The sequence below is a fragment of the Haliaeetus leucocephalus genome, unplaced genomic scaffold, assembly GCF_000737465.1.
Source record: "Haliaeetus leucocephalus isolate CR32 unplaced genomic scaffold, Haliaeetus_leucocephalus-4.0 Scaffold2, whole genome shotgun sequence".
NCBI classification, from domain to species: Eukaryota; Metazoa; Chordata; class Aves; order Accipitriformes; family Accipitridae; genus Haliaeetus; species Haliaeetus leucocephalus.
Genome location: NW_010972438.1, coordinates 14,515,751 through 14,532,666, shown reverse-complemented (window position 1 = coordinate 14,532,666; position 16,916 = coordinate 14,515,751). Strand labels below are relative to the sequence as shown.

The window sequence follows — 16,916 nt, the reverse complement described above, 5'->3', positions numbered from 1 at the left end:
CAGACAAGTAGAAAAGAGTAATCTACAGTCACACAGAGAAAATTAGATGTTGCATATTTTCTATTAACGATTGCTACCTAGAAACCACAATTCCCACTGTTCTTTTATTAACAGAACAAAATATCATTTAAAAAAAATGACTTTCTGTCCAGAGCACTAACTCTTATTAAGGGCCTGCCAGTTACATTTTCAGTACTAGTCAACCGCAGTGTAGTGAATTTTCACCTTCCAATTAATTACCTAATACTGACCACAAACAAATTATAGATAATAAGACTTGCTGAAGGTTTAAAGTTACAGTGAAAATTTTTAAATTACTCCACAAAAAGCCCACTGTTGATATAAAAATCTGGAAATACGTTATTTATGCATGTCTAAATTAGTATGGTTCATGTTATATGTGTAGAGACATTTAGCCTGCTGAGGAAATAAAGAGCTCAAGTAAAGTGAAAAGTCTAACACGGAAAAATATACCGTAAATTAAGAAAATGCTCTTACATCATCATGCTCATCAAAAATAGGGTTAATCTTCTTTGGCCATAATAGAACTTCTGCATTCAGTGCGATGTCTTCAGGAGCAAATAAAAAAACATCTAAGAAGTAATTCATTTGCCGACAGGACTCCTATAAAAAGAGATTTCACAAAACTTTAGGTATCATAGGTCTGTTTAAAATATAGGGTAGAACAATATTATTTAGAAAGATAAAATAGTCTACATTTCATGGACTTTTCTGAATTCAGAGCTACTTCAGCCAATTGAATATTAATATTCAAAGTACATATAAAAAGTTATTCAAATCCCTGCCCCATTCGTGAGCTTACTTCTCTAAATATGACTCCTGTGGTCTGTAAATCTACATGCAAAAATCCTAATATTATTAAAAATATAAAAAATAAACGTGTGTTATACAGACCTATTACCAGAACAGAAAATCTGATACATATCATAATATAATAGCAAAAAGCTTCTTATGCAGTAATGTTTTTGGCTGACCCACACCTTACACAGTTTTTCAGTTTTGTTCTCTGAGCGCACACAAGTACTACTGCTAATGTAACATCATCTATATTCTGCTCAGAGTAAATTGCTTCTTGCTTGTTCAAAGTCATGACTCTTTTTACACATAAAATTCTCTTTACACTTGTGTGTTACATTTTCACAAGTAGCTTTTTAAGCAGCCCTGAAGTGTTTAGGTACAAACAATAAACTGAGTGTCTTACAATCTGCTATGATTTATTAAAAGCTGCATTTCCTCACTGACATGCAGAACACATAGGAATGGGGAATAAGAAGGAAAGGCATATGGCAAAGAATGAGCTGGACTTCCCACTTGTCTGAAGTAACACTGAGGGTACAGTTTATTCATACGTGCAGCATGATCAGACAAAAGACTCTGCGCTCCAGAACGAATTCTGTATTTGTATAGGCCAGCATGTTTGGTAAAAGATTAAGAATTAAAAGATAGTCATTTACCTTGATCCTTAACAACAGATCCTGAATACCTTTGGTTTTGACCTTCTTTATGTAAGCTATTGTTTCCACCATTTCTTCTGTTGTCTCAGGAACTTTTAATGCACGTTCCTTAATCGCTTCAAATTCCCTGCATATCCTATAAATTTATTTTACATAAAATATCAAAATTTTAAGATTTTAATTTGACTAGCTTCAAGCACAGATTTAATGGAATTGAAAGTTCAAATTACTTCTCTAAGTATTATGCCCGCACTAACTCTATTACTTTATGAAACTAAATAGGGAATATGACTAAGTCAGTCTAGAAAAATACTGTTTATTAACTTGCAATAATTGATTTGTTTGGATTTTGGGGTATTCTTTTGCAATAAATGCTTCAATTACTTTTGGTAAGTACATGAACTTAAGTACAGTATCATTAGCATACACGCAAACACTTTCCTAGTAAATATTTTGCCATTTTGGTAATGGGGAATCACTATAAAACTTGACTGTAATTGTTCATTTTAACCAAACAATTTAATATGACTTCACTCATATTTAATCCATACCTCCAAATTAACCTCCTGTTTAACTAATTCGATACCCTTCTATGATAAGGTTCACCCGCCTAGTGGATGAAGGGAAGGTGGTGGATGTAGTTTTTCTGGATTTTAGTAAGGCTCTTGATACTGTCCCTCACAGCATCCTTCTGGACAAGTTGTCCGACTGTGGGACGAGGGGGTTTACAGTGCACTGGGTGAAGAACTGGCTGAAGTGCAGAGCTCAAAGGGTTGTAGTGCATGGGGCTACATCTGGCTGGTGACCAGTCACCAGTGGTGTTCCTCAGGGTTCAATTCTAGGGCCAGTTCTGTTCAATATATTTATCAACATACTGGATGCAGGAGTTGAATGCATGATTAGAAAGTTTGCTGATGATACCAAACTGGGAGGTGCTGTTGACTCTCTTGAGGGATGGGGTGCCTCGCAGAGGGATCTAGATAGATTGAAGCACTGGGCTATGATTAATGGGATGAAATTTAACAACTTGAAATGCTAGATTCTGCACATAGGATGGAGTAATGCTGGGCACAAGTATAAATGGGGAGAGGAGCGGCTGGAGAGCAGCCCTGCAGGAAGGGACCTGGGGGTGATGGTTGGCAGCAGGCCCAGTGGAAGTCAGCAGCCTGCCCTGGCAGCCAAGAGGGCAAATCGCACCCTGGGGTGCATCAACCACAGCACGACCAACCCGACAAAAGAGGGGATTATCCTGCTGTACATTGGTGTACCTGAGCACTGTGTGCAGCTGTGGGCCCCACAATTTAAGGAGGATGTTCAGGTACTCGAATGTGCCCAGAGGAGGCCAGCAAAGCTGGTGAAAGGGCTGGAAGGCATGTCCTATGAGGAATGGCCAAGCACTCCGGGCTTGTCTAGTTTGGAGAGAAGGAGGCCGAGGCACAGCCTGATGGCTCTCTACAGCTTCCTGAGGAGGGGAAGTGGAGAAGGAGGTGCTGATCTCTTCTCCCTGGTGTCCAGTGATAGGAATGGTGGGAAGGGTTCAAAGCTGCATCAGGGGAGGTTCAGACTGGACATTAGGAAGCATTTCTTTACCAAGAGAGTGGTCAAACACTGGAACAGCCTTCCTAGAGAGGTGGTCGATGCCCCAAGCCTGTCACTGCTTAAGAGACATTTGGACAATGGCCTCAATAACATGCTTTAACTTTTGGTCAGCCCTGAATTGGTCAGGCAGTTGCACCAGATGATCATTGCAGGTTCCTTCAAACTGAAATAGTCTATTCTATTCTAATTGATCAGTGTTATTTTCTGCCGTTATCTATGAAAACCTAGAGGTATCTATCATATAATAAGAGATTCTAGCTAGTCTTTCCTTTGACAGTGCAGTATTACTGTATTTCACATTTAAAAAGCCAGAATGGTAATGAAGCTCTTTGATCTTTTAGCTCCTCTGTATCCAAGTCTATTAGTAAGGTCCCCAACTAGTTTTTGAGTCTAAAACAGAGGAAAAAAATACATCAGCTGGTGCAATTTGCATGAGATCATTAGTTAGCCAAAAGTCTTCATTAAACAGGAGTATGGTGTAATTGCATTTCTTCTACATGTTTCTACTATGCATTTAACACATACAGCATTCACAAGCAGAAAATTTTACTTACTTTTCATTTTCCTCTCTGTGATTTGCAACTATTCTGTCCATTAGCACTTTTGCAAAGGTGTTTGCCTTACTAGCCAAACCTTGCTTTAAATCCTCACAATTCAAACAGATCATAGGGAAATGAGCCACCTCTGGTAAACTCAAAATTTCTTTCTTGTGGGTGAAGAATTCATCTATGAACTTCAGAAAAACATTAGATTTTACACTTCAGAGCTGTTATTGAAATACTTGGCTACATGAATAAGTACTACACATTGAAGAAAATAAATAGGTTTTTTTTCTATTTACCACAGTCTTTTAAGGGAGAAAACACTTATGTTGTAGATTTGTAGGTAGTTAGCATAATTTTTAGCTAAAGGCTAAGCACCTGTTATCCTCTGTTCCCTTTTTATTATTGCTGTATGTATAGTAAAAAATACATATAAAACATAGAATTAAAACTTACAGCAGTATATTCATCAAAACTGTGTTCTTCTGCTTCAAATCTTTCTATCCGTGCCTGTGCAGTTCCATCTACAAGCCAGCCATACCTTTCAACTAGAATTCAATTGTATTGTATTAATATTATTATAACACATACACTGTACAGTAAGTTACTTATGGCAAAGTATTTAAACAATTATTTAAACACTCTTCTATCACTCACCATAGTTTTCAAAATATTCCTTTGGACCTTCTAAGTTGTCTCTGATAGACTTGCTCAGTGTAGATGTGGCCCATACTATGACATGATTAGGAAGCTCAGTGTCCAGAGTTGTAGTGTCTCCCATTAGCCAAGAACGTACCGTTTGGATGTTCTAATAGAAGTGCAAGTTCTGATTATTTGAATTTTAAAAAGCAATACAATGATACATATATTTTAAAAGTAAGTTGCAATCTGCAGAAGACACTGTATCAGAAAAGCATGAGACCCTAATCGTGACCAAGGCCAGGTGCTTCATACACACCTAGAATGACTCTTCCGGATTCAAAAAGTTTAACAGGAAGCACGTAAAACGGACAAAAAATAATTATCCAATCTTATATAAAGTTAAATTCTATCATATGTGCAAACACACAAAACTAAATCCAAAACACTTCTCTGAAAGTGCCATCATGTACGATTAAAGGCCCATACTCAGTCCACAGGGATACATCTAAAGCTGACAGAAAGGCTGTCTTCCCTGGAGTCACAGATTGGCTCCCAAGACAGAAGTCTTTAGATATTGTATATATTAGTTGTTAGAGATCTGAGGCTTTTCTTTTTCTTAGAAAGAAAAGGACTATCAGCTCTAATTTTCCTTGTCTTTCTCTGGGGATCTTAACTATTAATGCAAGTTTATTGTAAATCATCACACATATAAATAAGGTGCTAATTATATTTCTGTGCAAAATGATAGTTCACAGGAAGTATACACTGCAAACCTACTTGATTTTCAAGGTTAAAAATAAATACATAAATAAATTAGAATATGTGGTTACTTATACTTAAAGTACTCTCAGGTTTTCTAAAATTACCACAGAAGAAAACAAAAAGGTTATCTTCTAGCTAATTTTCTGTCCTGGGTAAGTTTTCAGCTTGAATTCTATTTAATGAACAAGCAGACAATCAGTGTGTAGACACACACACAGATTTGCAGATTAAAACAGCAGACTAAACCAATCAGCAGCAGATGTACCATTTTTTTTATGAATAAGGAGTAACAGAATGAGTTTCAGAGCCTGGAGTTCCGCTGGGCATCAAGATTCATGATGCGACCTGCAGAATGCTCATGAAAAATAAATACTTAAAGTTTCATTCTGCTTCCCATTACCGTGGTAGTCAGAGTCCTAAATTACTAATATTTTCATGTACTGCACAACTTGGCAGTTACATATTTAAATAAAGACAAAAGCATACCTGGAGAGTCTGTCCTATACGACTTACTATAAACAGAATTGCTTCTTCTAGGTCTTGGAAGCTTGGATAAAACTCCATTTTCTTTTCATCAAGAATCAATTCCATCTTAAATAAAGGTAGACAATTTCTGTCTTCAGGATCAAAAAGTTTCACGAAAGCTTCAAGTGTTCTTCTCAATAATTCTTTCAGCTAGGTATTAACATATATCACATATTAGTTGAAAGAACAGAAAGCCCCATCCTGCTTTCCCTTCATTCAGTTAGCCAGGATTTCCATTCATTTTAGTACTTGTGGCCTGATTCATGGATAACTGAAGTAGTGTGAATTTTTCTGATTACTTCAGTGGGTATTAGTCCCAACCCTTAAAAGATGTAAACTAATGAACAAGTAAACAAACATTTCAGTAAAGCCCATGCATTTATTTTTGCTACAAAAGTAAATCTATTACTAATACATGCTTTAAGTATAAATGAAATTTATGGAATGCATTTTCCTCTGACTACTTTTTTTTTTTTTAATATGACAATGATTTCATTAGACTATTGTACTATTATTTTTCTACTAAGTAAATAAATGTTTAATCCTAAAAATTATTGCCTTCTCAAACTGCTGAACATACATATTCCCACTGACTATTATATTGTTAAATGCTTTAAGTTAATTGGAAGTTAATGGATTTTTAATTTTCAGTAAACCAAGAACTTTGAAAAACAATTGTCTCAGTCTGAAATCAGTGATTTCATTTGAATGTTCTCGTTTTATTATTATTAGGAAATAAAACAATTGGAAATTCCTTAAAACAAAAAAAATTAACTGAGAAACACTTCATGTAACTTCCATCTTGATATAAACAATCAGGGAGAAAAAAAAAATTAACTCGCAAAGCACTGTGGTATCATTTTCCACTGGAAAAAAAAGTGTTTGGAAATTTTGCAGAACTATAGCCACTTGCACACACGTTGGTAGAGCTGGACTTTCAGTCTGGTTTTGTAAGTATGTTTACTCTCAAGGGAAAGAGACCAGGTTTTGTTCATTTTGCTAATATATGACGTAACTGTAGTGCCAAGATTGGCGATAGGAAGGGTCCTGAGAATACTGAGATATTTCCTTCTTTAAGCTAATTACACTGCAGCTGGTAGAATGAATAAATTTTCTGCATCTAAAAAACTAGAAGAAAAAGAAGTAGACAAGACCACGTATTTATTTTAAATGAGGGAAGTTGACAACATTTAATACTTTGAATACTTTACTGGATTATATGCAACAGATAGCTAACAATGATTAATTAAACAGGCCCCATATCACATAATGTGCTGACTCATTAAAATTACCTAAATATCACATTAAGTTTATCACGGAGAAGAAAGATTTTTACCTGATTAGACATAAGCATAGCCACACAGTTATAAAAAGAGTCAACCTCATCCAACTTTACACCATTCAATGCTGCCTTCTGACTAAAGAGACTGATAACTCTTTGATACCACGTGTTCAGTATCTTCTCTTCTGCTTTAGAACAGCTTAGAGAGACATCAGTCTTTAAAGATTCACAGTCAACAGGCCCTTTCAATCTAGAAAAGAAAGTTACAGACAACTTTATAAACAAAATTTAAAAACCCATGGAGTAAAGTAATAGTAATATATACTGTATTACAAACCCATTCTTTTTTAGCAGAAAGCACAGTGAGAACCTAAGCATCACTTCTGTAGACTTAAATGAGGAAAAAATACCCCATACCCCAGAAAATAAAGAACAGTTACCAGAAGAAATAATGAGGAAAAAGATATTGAAAATTATGAAACCAAAAAGTTCCAAGATTAAAAATAAAATTCAACTGATGAAAATCAGCAAGGAATCTGATCTTTAGGGTTAGCGTAGAAGTCCCTACAGATAGTAATACTACTAGAAGTCAATTTTTCAAATGCTACTTCAACCAGACTTCTATGGGGATCATGGCATTAAGATTAAATAAATAATGAGACCTTTACAGAATTAAAGGCAAAACATAACCTTTACAGAATTAAAGGCAAAACATAAATCAAAAGGGCTGATACTACTGGCAATTAAAGCACTGATAAAATACTTATACCTAACAGAGAAGAAAAGTTAATTGTGTCATGACACAAAGTAACCTACTCAAAGAACATTAAATGACACATTGAAGAAATTTATTACATAAAAAAACCTATGATGAATAACAGAATCGAACAAACTCGTCTTTGCTAGCTTCAAAAATCTATATGGGTTAATAATTCACCAAAACAGACTTTACCTGAAACTTGAGAAATCTACTATGAGACAGGTAGAGAATGCTGCATAACCAAAATCCAGTAGAGTTTTCATTGTGGGGTGAAGAATATGCAAATTGGAAAGGATTTTATTTTTTGCTTGGATAAAACTGTTATGCCATGGTCTAGAAAAATCCAAGCCTCTGAAAAAAAAATCCAACACACAAAACCAACCAAACCAACCAAACAAACAAAAGTTAAGAGCTCAAGTAATACTTGAGTAAAACATTCTTACATATAAGAAGTAGAGTTAAAAAGCTTATTCCCTAACATGAAATTTAAGTGCCATACACATATCCTCAATATGACGCAGTGGAATCCATAAAGATACCCTGTCTGATCAACAATGTTTTATACTCCAGAGTATTTTCAGGTCACCTGCTCTTTCTGAAGCTCTTTCAATGTAAACTTCTAACTTCACCAACCGCTAACAGGAAGCGTTTATCATCAGTATTTAGATGGTACACATTCTGATGCTTCAGCAAATTGTGCAATTCAGATAATTATATTCCGTCTACCTGAATTCCTCTTCTATTTCAGTAGAGCATAATAGCCTTTCCTTCGGTCTCAAGGTTTCACCTCATAACACCAAAGTCCTATGAAACCTTGGCATTAGATGCAGTTTTAGCATGTTAAAGTACTGTACAATGCTGCTGTCTGCCAGTAAGCTGCCCTGTACACATACACTTCATTCCAGAGGTGGCTGCAATACGACTTTAGTGTCTGGGCACTCAGAGCCAGAAGTCTCATTTGCAGTCATTAGTGCTATTCTATGTAACTGTAAAAACAGTAATAGAACACTGTCAGTGCTAAAACTTTGTAAAGCATTCAAATACAAGATGTTCAAATGTAAAATCCTCTATAGAGAGAAAAAAAAAAAGTCTCATTAAGGGACTCCAGAACTAATATTGTGCCGTAACTCTGTTCATGCAGCTCAATGAGAATTTCACTCATGCAAGCAAGTTTGTTTTGCCAGTGGGTTTTTTGTTAACTTAATCCACTCACAGAGGTGATAAAGGCAAAGGTGCCTCCTCTTCATCTTCAAGTCCTTTTACATCTGGCTTAATAAGAACATTTCGCACTAGGTAAAAAAAAAAAAAAAAAAAAAAAAAAAAATTAAGCCATATTCAATAGGCACTGTACTTCCTCAGTCTTTCTCCAGGTTGAATCAAGCACATATTAGGATAGAAAGGTAACTATCATCCAAGTCTTCAAAACACATTCTCTCAAAAGTAACTCAAAATCACAGCTTCTGCTAAATATATATACAGATTCAGGTGGCTTAATTCCAGTTCTGTCCCCTGCTCCTGAAGGTTTTCAGATAGACTAGTGTTTAAATAATTAAATACTTTGTTAAGTAGTTTCTTCATTGAGAGGATAGTTGGTCACTGGAACAGGCTCCCCAGGGAAGTGGTCACAGCACCAAGCCTGTCAGAGTTCTAGGAGCATCTGGACGATGGTCTTAGTCATATGGTTTAGTTTTAGGTAGTCCTGCAAGGAGCAGGGAGTTGGACTTGATGATCCTTATAGGTCCCTGTCCTGGTTTTGGCTAGAATAAAGTCAATTTTCTTCTTAGTAGCTGGTATAGTGTTGTGTTTTGGATTTAGGATGAGGATAGTATTGATAACACACTGATGTTTTAGTTAGTATAAACACTGCTTAGCAACAAGTCAAGGGCTTTTCAGCTTTTCATACTGCCCTGCCAATGGAGGCTGGGGGTGCATAAGAAACTGTGAGGGGACATAACAAGGGCAGCTGACCCAAACAAGCCAAAGGCATATTCCATACCATATTACGTCATGCCCAGTATATAAACTGGGAGGAGTTGGCTGGGGGGCACTGTGGCTCAGGGATTGGCTGGGCATCAGTCAGCAGGTGGTAAGCAATTGTATTGTGCATAACTTGTTTTGTATATTCTATTATTATTATTTTCCCTTCCTTTTCTGTCCTATTAAACTGTCTTTATCTCAACCCATGAGTTTTACCTGTTTTTTCCCCCCGATGCTCTCTCCCCATCCCACTGCAGGGGGGAAGTGAGCAAGTGGCTGCATGGTGCTTAGCTGCCGGCTGGGATTAAACCACGACAGTCCCTTCCTTGAGATAGTCTACAATTCTAAGTATTTATATTGAACAAAATTGCCATAATTATAGTGGGATACCATAATTATCCCGCTGATGACATTATGAAGAAGTTAGTCCCATGTTAAATTGTGTATTTTTTTAATCTGCATTTTTAAAAAGATCAGCCATCCACCAAAATATTGATATAACTTGGCTCAATTTCAGATTTCAAATACTATAAATGTAAATAAAAAAGATAGTAATACATGACTTCACAGGAACAAAATTCCAGTTCATGACTCTCTTAAAAAAGGTTTAAAAATCAAAGTAAGTTGTATGAGTGATATCCGAAAACTGCTAATTATCCTTGCAGATTTTTATTGCAAGCTTCCTCATGCATAGAAGGCAGCATCAGAAAACTTATGGATGTGCTTGTGGATGAACAGCTTAAAAAAAGCTGCTGTTCCTGAAGAGGCAAAAAAAAAAGAATGACTAGTACATAAAAAGTTTCTACCTTCTTTAGTAGAAAACAGCAATATATTCTTGGATCAAATTAACTAAACAGGTTAAAAACTTGATGAAATAAGGTCATCAGCAATCAACCTTTTTCTCATGAAGTCTACAGTTGCCTTTGTTTTTGCTTGAACTATACCTTTGGCTGGTTAACTTTTTACTAGTCCAAATAAAGTCAGCAAGTTTTGCCTTAAACATTATGGCAAATGCACATTTGATGAGGCAGAAAAAGATAAATCAGTGGTTAATTACAAAGATCATGCCTGGCTGAAAGAACAATCTAGAAAAAAATATTTTCAGTGGGAGAACATGGAGCAGCTTATAACATATATATACACATTAATATACTAATATTACTACTGTGTAGTTTCTGGTACTTACCCACGCATCTTCTCATGCTCATTTCATAATCCCTTATTATCTCCCCTAAAAGCTTCTCAGCTAGCAGCTGTCTATCTTTGCCTTCCATAAGCGACTGTGGCACCAATGCGAGCACGGACATTAGCCACTGCTGCTGAATGGGAACCACCGGATTACTTTGCACGCACTTCTTCATAAAGAGATAGTTTGTCTGAAAGGACAATATCGTCAGAGGTCTAATAATTGGCTATGTAAGTATTTTTGCATTAGGCTTGACAATGAAGTCTCTTTTTATTCACCATTTCTTATGCTTAAGGACAGGCAACATAATCTAATCTTTTTAGCGTTTACTGACTACTACACTAAAAGCTACTCTATGGTGGGTAAAATGGTCTCCTTATCTCAATGCTTAAATACAAAATACTGTACTTTTTAGTACAGCATTTTCCTTGGTTCTCTGCTGAAGTTTACGAATGATGATAAAACAGTTCAAGGTTCCTGTTATTGTTCTTTGGACAAACATTTATCTGGCAAAAAGAATGCACAAATGGGGGGCGGGGGGTGGGGGGGGGCAAAGAAATAAGTATTTATGCTTTTGAGTGATGGCTTTGCTATAAAACAAAAAAGGATCTGAATTGCTATAGTCTTCAGAATGAGTTTACCTAACATTGGCTAGGAAAAACAGATATTCCCTTAAGTTACTTAATATTTCAATGCTAATTTGAGTTTAAAGTGGCTCTCAGAGATAAAGTCTTATTTTAAAAGCTATACACAAATTCCAGGATTTGTACATGTTCCTCAAATCAGGTGATCAATGTCAAAGACTACTTTTTGTACAGGCTAAAGTATGATCTATGACCTCAACTGAAAAAATCCTAAAGCCTATTATAATTTTTTCTAAGTAATGATCTTTAGCTAAGGTTTAGATCAAAACTGAAATTACTGATGGACATACTTTCTATGACAGAAAAATACTTTCCTTCTATTGGACCACAAGAAAAGATTCCTATTTTGCTTCCTATTCCATTTTTCCCCAACAAGACTACTGAAAAAGCTTTTCCTGTTTAACCACCATCAATTCCACATAACATACTCAACCCCACTGAATAGAGACCATTCACTCTTCTACTCTAAAAAAGCAGAAGAAAGAATTTAACTCACTCTTCGTTGCTTTTGCTCACTGTTCATCTGTATAAAAAGGAACAGAAAATCATAATGTATTATGAATGTATAAACAAAAAAAAATCAGAAATATAAAATTTAACAAATATTATTCCTAAATAAAGACTTTATTCTGTAGATATGCAGGAATCAATTTCAATGGGACTACTTCAGCATACAAATACATCTATGAATTACTAAGGATTGAGATAAGTATCTTTAAGTAAATACTAAGAAATAAGAGGCATAAATGCCCCAATAACAAAGAACAAAACAGGCAACAGTTAAAATATTAAAGAAATACTTTCTCACAGTGGAAGGCAGTTCCGGGATAGTAGGTACAGGATCTCTGTGATATTTTTCTTCCATTGATACACGACAAACTTTTAAAGCTCTATCAATTCTAAAGTAAAACATACAAGTCAGAAGTGCAGAAAAACTACAAATAATATATTAAAAATAACGCTATCATTTTAATTGATGCAACCTGTTTTGTCATGTTTACCAACTCTTTGATCACTAAAAGCTAAGGCTGCCTTTGCATACTCTGTCTTCTCTTATGTAAAGAGCCACATTTGTCTTGACCACAATCGCAATGTATACATGCCTTGATTCACCTCATCCAATTGCCCAGTGCTCCTGTTAGGATTATACCTTACTTCACCTCAAACAACTGCAACAGTTCTTGTCCAACTGTATTATGAAAACAAAAAAAAAAGTGCAGAACAAAATTCCTAAAGATGTTTATTTTAACACCAGCTCCTTTTTACTGCCTGTGGTTATAAGTTGCTAAATAACTATCAGAAAACTTTAAACTGTTAATGTCGGCATCTCCTGCTGACCTTACGCACTAAGACATTTCAGTCCACCCTTTTGGGATGCACTCTGTACCTATCTTGCAAAGAGTATTTCAGCCTTATCTCAATATAACTCAGCTAAAAACTCCCAAGTGTAAGTTAGACTGCCAATTTCAAGTATACACTCAAATCATTACTTCAGTTCACTTCGTACAAAAATGTCACTGAATCAATGTTCCAGCAGAATATTCACTGTTTGTGAGGTGGCTGGTCAGCAGTCACCTTACTGCACAGAAGTTATCACTACAACATAGTTCACATTTTCAGCATACTGAACACCTGCATTCTAAAAACTGCACTGTGCCACTGGAGGTATCATTGAAAAGTCAGGATTTACTTTCCAAGAGCTAAAATTAAAAGTCGTCTTGTTTGTTAGATTTGTACTATAACAGCATTTAAATTGTTAAAAGAAACATCCTTCTCTGCTTTTAACTTCTATATAGATTAACTGCTTTCTATAACTATAAAAGAGAGGAGAGAGCACAAGGACAGAGGACAAGGAGAGAAGAGAAGAGAAAAAGAAAACGCAACACCCCCCTCACTTATCTTTGGCACAAATCAGATTTGCTCCTGTGATCAATTCTTCTCAGACTTTGATCTTTCAACTTAGTTTTACACCACTGCCAACCTCCAATGAAGCCAACAATTTGGGACACATACAGGTATCTTTCGAGAAAAAAAAACCTGTAATACTTGGCCACTTAAAAATTTAGCCACTGAAGTAGAACATCAATTGCATAGGAATTAGTTAAATAACTGGTTACCATCACCAAATCTAGTCGCAGCAAACGGAATCACTAAAAACCCACACCAACAAAAATAAAATTATTTACATCAGTGACAGTATCTAAAATGGGTTAAATTAGGACTGTATGTAGGTCTTTAATTTCCATTTCTTCTTCTGAAGGGCCAAACAATTTCTTTCTGTGCTTTTTAATCCTTTCAAATACCACTAGATTTCCTTATCTTTTTAATCTTTTACATGAAAATGCAAGTTGCTATATATTTCATAATACTACTATAAACAATGCAACCTTGGCATAAATACGAAAGGATTATGTGGGCTAAGATAATCAACATGTCTAGAGATTCTTCAGTAAATTCCTGAAAATAATGTAGGTATTTCAGGAAAAAATTTCTATCAAAATAATAAACTTTTAAAAAAGAACTTAATTTTCTATTAGACCTACAACAATTACATGATAGCAGCCCCTTCCTATTGTCTTTCCTCCTTTGCAAATTAAAATCTTGAAAGACAATTTTATGTGAATTTACCCATCATCTTGGCAGCTGTGCTCCTCTGGCAGCAACACAGATCACTAAGCTCAGCAGCAAATGCATTAAGATGGTGACAGAGAAGCCTGGTAGAAGTAGACCCACGTTTCGATCATTCATACAAAATCAAGCAAGTAATCCAGACTTTGATTCTCTTTGAAAAAGGCTTTCATAAAGAGAAAGGATTGTTTTTCAGTCTATCATAAACAACATTCAAAACGTGAAGGTCACTTTCTCCTCACAACTCACCCCAACAAACATACCTCAAGCAGATTTTTAGCTGCTATAAAAGAAAAAACATCAGAGATTCTATCAAATGTTCTATTATTAATGATTTCAGATTGAAAGTATTCAGCACTGCAATAGTGACATCAAAAACCTCTAAAATTAACAAACACCATTATTATTTCTCAGATGTCAAATGTGCAATGTTTCTTTCATTTGAACTTCAACATTTCTTGAATGACATGAAACTCACAGTAACTGATTAAGCATCTTTTGCTGTTCGTTGCATCTTCGGTATGTCAGTAGTTTATTCTGTAATGGTGACATATCAGATGTGACTGACGAAGGTAAAACAGTGGGAAGAAACGAAGTTCTCAAAGTCTTTTTATTGGAAGGTGCTCCATCTGAGTGCGACATCTAAAACCATAACAAAGCCAAGATTCCAGAATACAATTAATCCTGTAGAGAAAGCAGTTTAACAGATGCATGTATTAAGTTGAATGTACAGAAGATATAAAATGAGGAAGTCTCGGGGATTTCCGCAATCTAGGTATGAAAGTTTAGCTTTCAGAAAACAGAAAAATACTGTATGTGTTAAAATGGTAAAGTTCAACGTAAAGCGTGTACAAAGTCTGCAATAGTAAAAAATGATGGTACAGTTCTATTAACTCAAGATGAGCACATTGCATAAAAGTCAAGTTTTATTACAAATCTCTTTAAGTGCTTATCTACCAGCTGTACACAGCACAGAAGACACCAGAAAAGCAGCCTCTTAAACCCCCCAGCAGGCTGCACCTGACTGGCCCTGTTCTAGGCATATTTCCTGTTCTGATGGGGCCTGAGACAGCGTTGCTGTTCCTGTGGCTTCAGTAGGTGACTAACTACTCCTTTCTTGTTTGGTCACTAAAAAAAAAGTTACTGCCTCATTAAGTCCACCCATACTAGATAACGTGGAACAAATTCAGACAACAATGGCCTCTAAAGTTCTGAGGAAAAAAAAAAATGCCCGAAAGCATCCTGGATGTTTGGTATTACTGTGAAGATAAAGCTGCAGCAAATTTTCGAATACAAGATCCTAGAATTCTACTGAAGTGAGAGGCAGTCTTTAAAGGAAAAGAAACAAAATCATAATGACATCAACATAGACTTATAGCTTCACCACAGTGTCAAACAAATGGGAGCAAAATTATGAGAAAGTTACTCATTAGACACTGTGTCACTGTTAGAGAGAGACAAAGTGCAGGAAATTATCAAGAGAGCATTTATGTAAAAACAGCACCCTAGTCTTCTTTTCATGTTTCTCAAGGGAAAAAAGAATTAGGCTTATCTTTTATGTGCAAAGTAGACATTAAACGTTCTGTTCCATACATGGAAAGGTTAAGAAACTGCATGATCATCTTGTAAAAAGCAGTGTAAAATTGGAGACTTCAGAAATAATTTTTTGGTGCTTAATGTCTTGTGGTGAACTTCGGCTGCTTAAGAACCCTATCTTGCATATAAACATGTATTCCATCAATAGGCCCTAGTGATAGTGCTTTATGTATTTACCTGAGGCAGAGCAGGGCACAATGTCATTTCAACTGCCTGTCTGGAAATGTTTATCTGAGCTACCAGAACAAGTGCCTCTGTAAATACCAAGCAGGTGCTTGACAGTACTTGACTCTTTTAAACTGCACCAACTCCGAGCTCTCTAGATAATATTCACTTACAGTATGCCAAGGTGCTCATCGTCAGAAGCAAGGCTAAACTGAGCAAGGACTAAACTGAGATTATTGAAACGAAGAGGCAAGCAAGATGTTAATGTGGCTGAGGGGATGTGGCTAAACCCTGGCTTGTGGATGCAGATTCCCAATGAAAAGAAGGCTTGTAATTTGGTGGGGGGTAGATATGGGATTCAAGCTAAGCAGATGGTAGTTTTGGTTATGACCACAGTTGTGGGTAGCTGGGCTCTGCAACATGAAAGTGGCGACAGTTATGGGTTTGAAATAATAATCCTAGTCTGGGGGCAGGATGAAGATGTGGAGCAGATGATTAGGTAACCGTGGTTAAAGATACTTGGCAACAAAAGTTTGATAATCAACTGGTATAAAGACAGAAAAATGAAAAAAAAAAAAAAAGAGGGGAAATAAAGAAAAAACCCTGTTGTGTGACTGGGCTCAGGCTCACTAAAAGACTGTCCTTTTATAGCGGCTTAAGTCCTGCTCGTGGCTGAGTACGGCTATCCCAGAAGATGGACGCCAGGGTTCCCCTGGAAACACGAGGCACAAACTCACACCTGCATTTCAATAGGTTCTCACAGGGGAGCAGAAAGCCAAAGCTACCTCCTAAACAAGCCGAACGTCCTAGAAATGAATTAAAACGGGTGGTGCTGGAGGCATCAAGAGAAATACAGCTCGGATAAAGAGAGCCGAGCCAGTATCACGCCTTCCCGGCTCCCTCAGCCCAGCAAGGCCCGGGGACCGCAGCCCTGCCGGTGTGTGGCGGGGGGAAGAGCAGCATCAACCCCCGCGACCGCCCCAGCCCCACGGAGGGCCGCCCCGCCGCCCACGCTGCCCTCACCTCTCCCGGGGCCGCGGTCCCGGGGCCGGGGGCCGCCGGGCAGGACGGCGGCGCGGAGACGGCTCAGGACAACGAGGCGGTTGCCGGGCAGCCGAGGGCGGGCGGCGCGG

At 36.8% G+C, this 16,916-nt stretch overlaps 1 protein-coding gene across 1 annotated transcript in view; it reads right to left on the bottom strand.

The window, feature by feature from the left end:
- DNAH12 (dynein, axonemal, heavy chain 12) overlaps positions 1–14,574 on the bottom strand; it is a 71,812-nt gene extending 57,238 nt beyond the window's left edge. Inside the window, exons 1-13 of the mRNA XM_010573668.1 lie at positions 14,501–14,574; positions 12,203–12,293; positions 11,891–11,917; positions 10,751–10,940; positions 8,801–8,876; positions 7,780–7,938; positions 6,882–7,077; positions 5,507–5,695; positions 4,274–4,424; positions 4,073–4,164; positions 3,629–3,807; positions 1,476–1,611; positions 499–624 (exon numbers count right to left, since the gene is read on the bottom strand). Of these exons, the coding sequence (XP_010571970.1) occupies positions 499–624; positions 1,476–1,611; positions 3,629–3,807; positions 4,073–4,164; positions 4,274–4,424; positions 5,507–5,695; positions 6,882–7,077; positions 7,780–7,938; positions 8,801–8,876; positions 10,751–10,940; positions 11,891–11,917; positions 12,203–12,293; positions 14,501–14,574 (1,686 nt within the window). The remainder of the gene's footprint in view (positions 1–498; positions 625–1,475; positions 1,612–3,628; positions 3,808–4,072; positions 4,165–4,273; positions 4,425–5,506; positions 5,696–6,881; positions 7,078–7,779; positions 7,939–8,800; positions 8,877–10,750; positions 10,941–11,890; positions 11,918–12,202; positions 12,294–14,500) is intronic.
- Between the last annotated feature and the right edge of the window lie 2,342 nt (positions 14,575–16,916).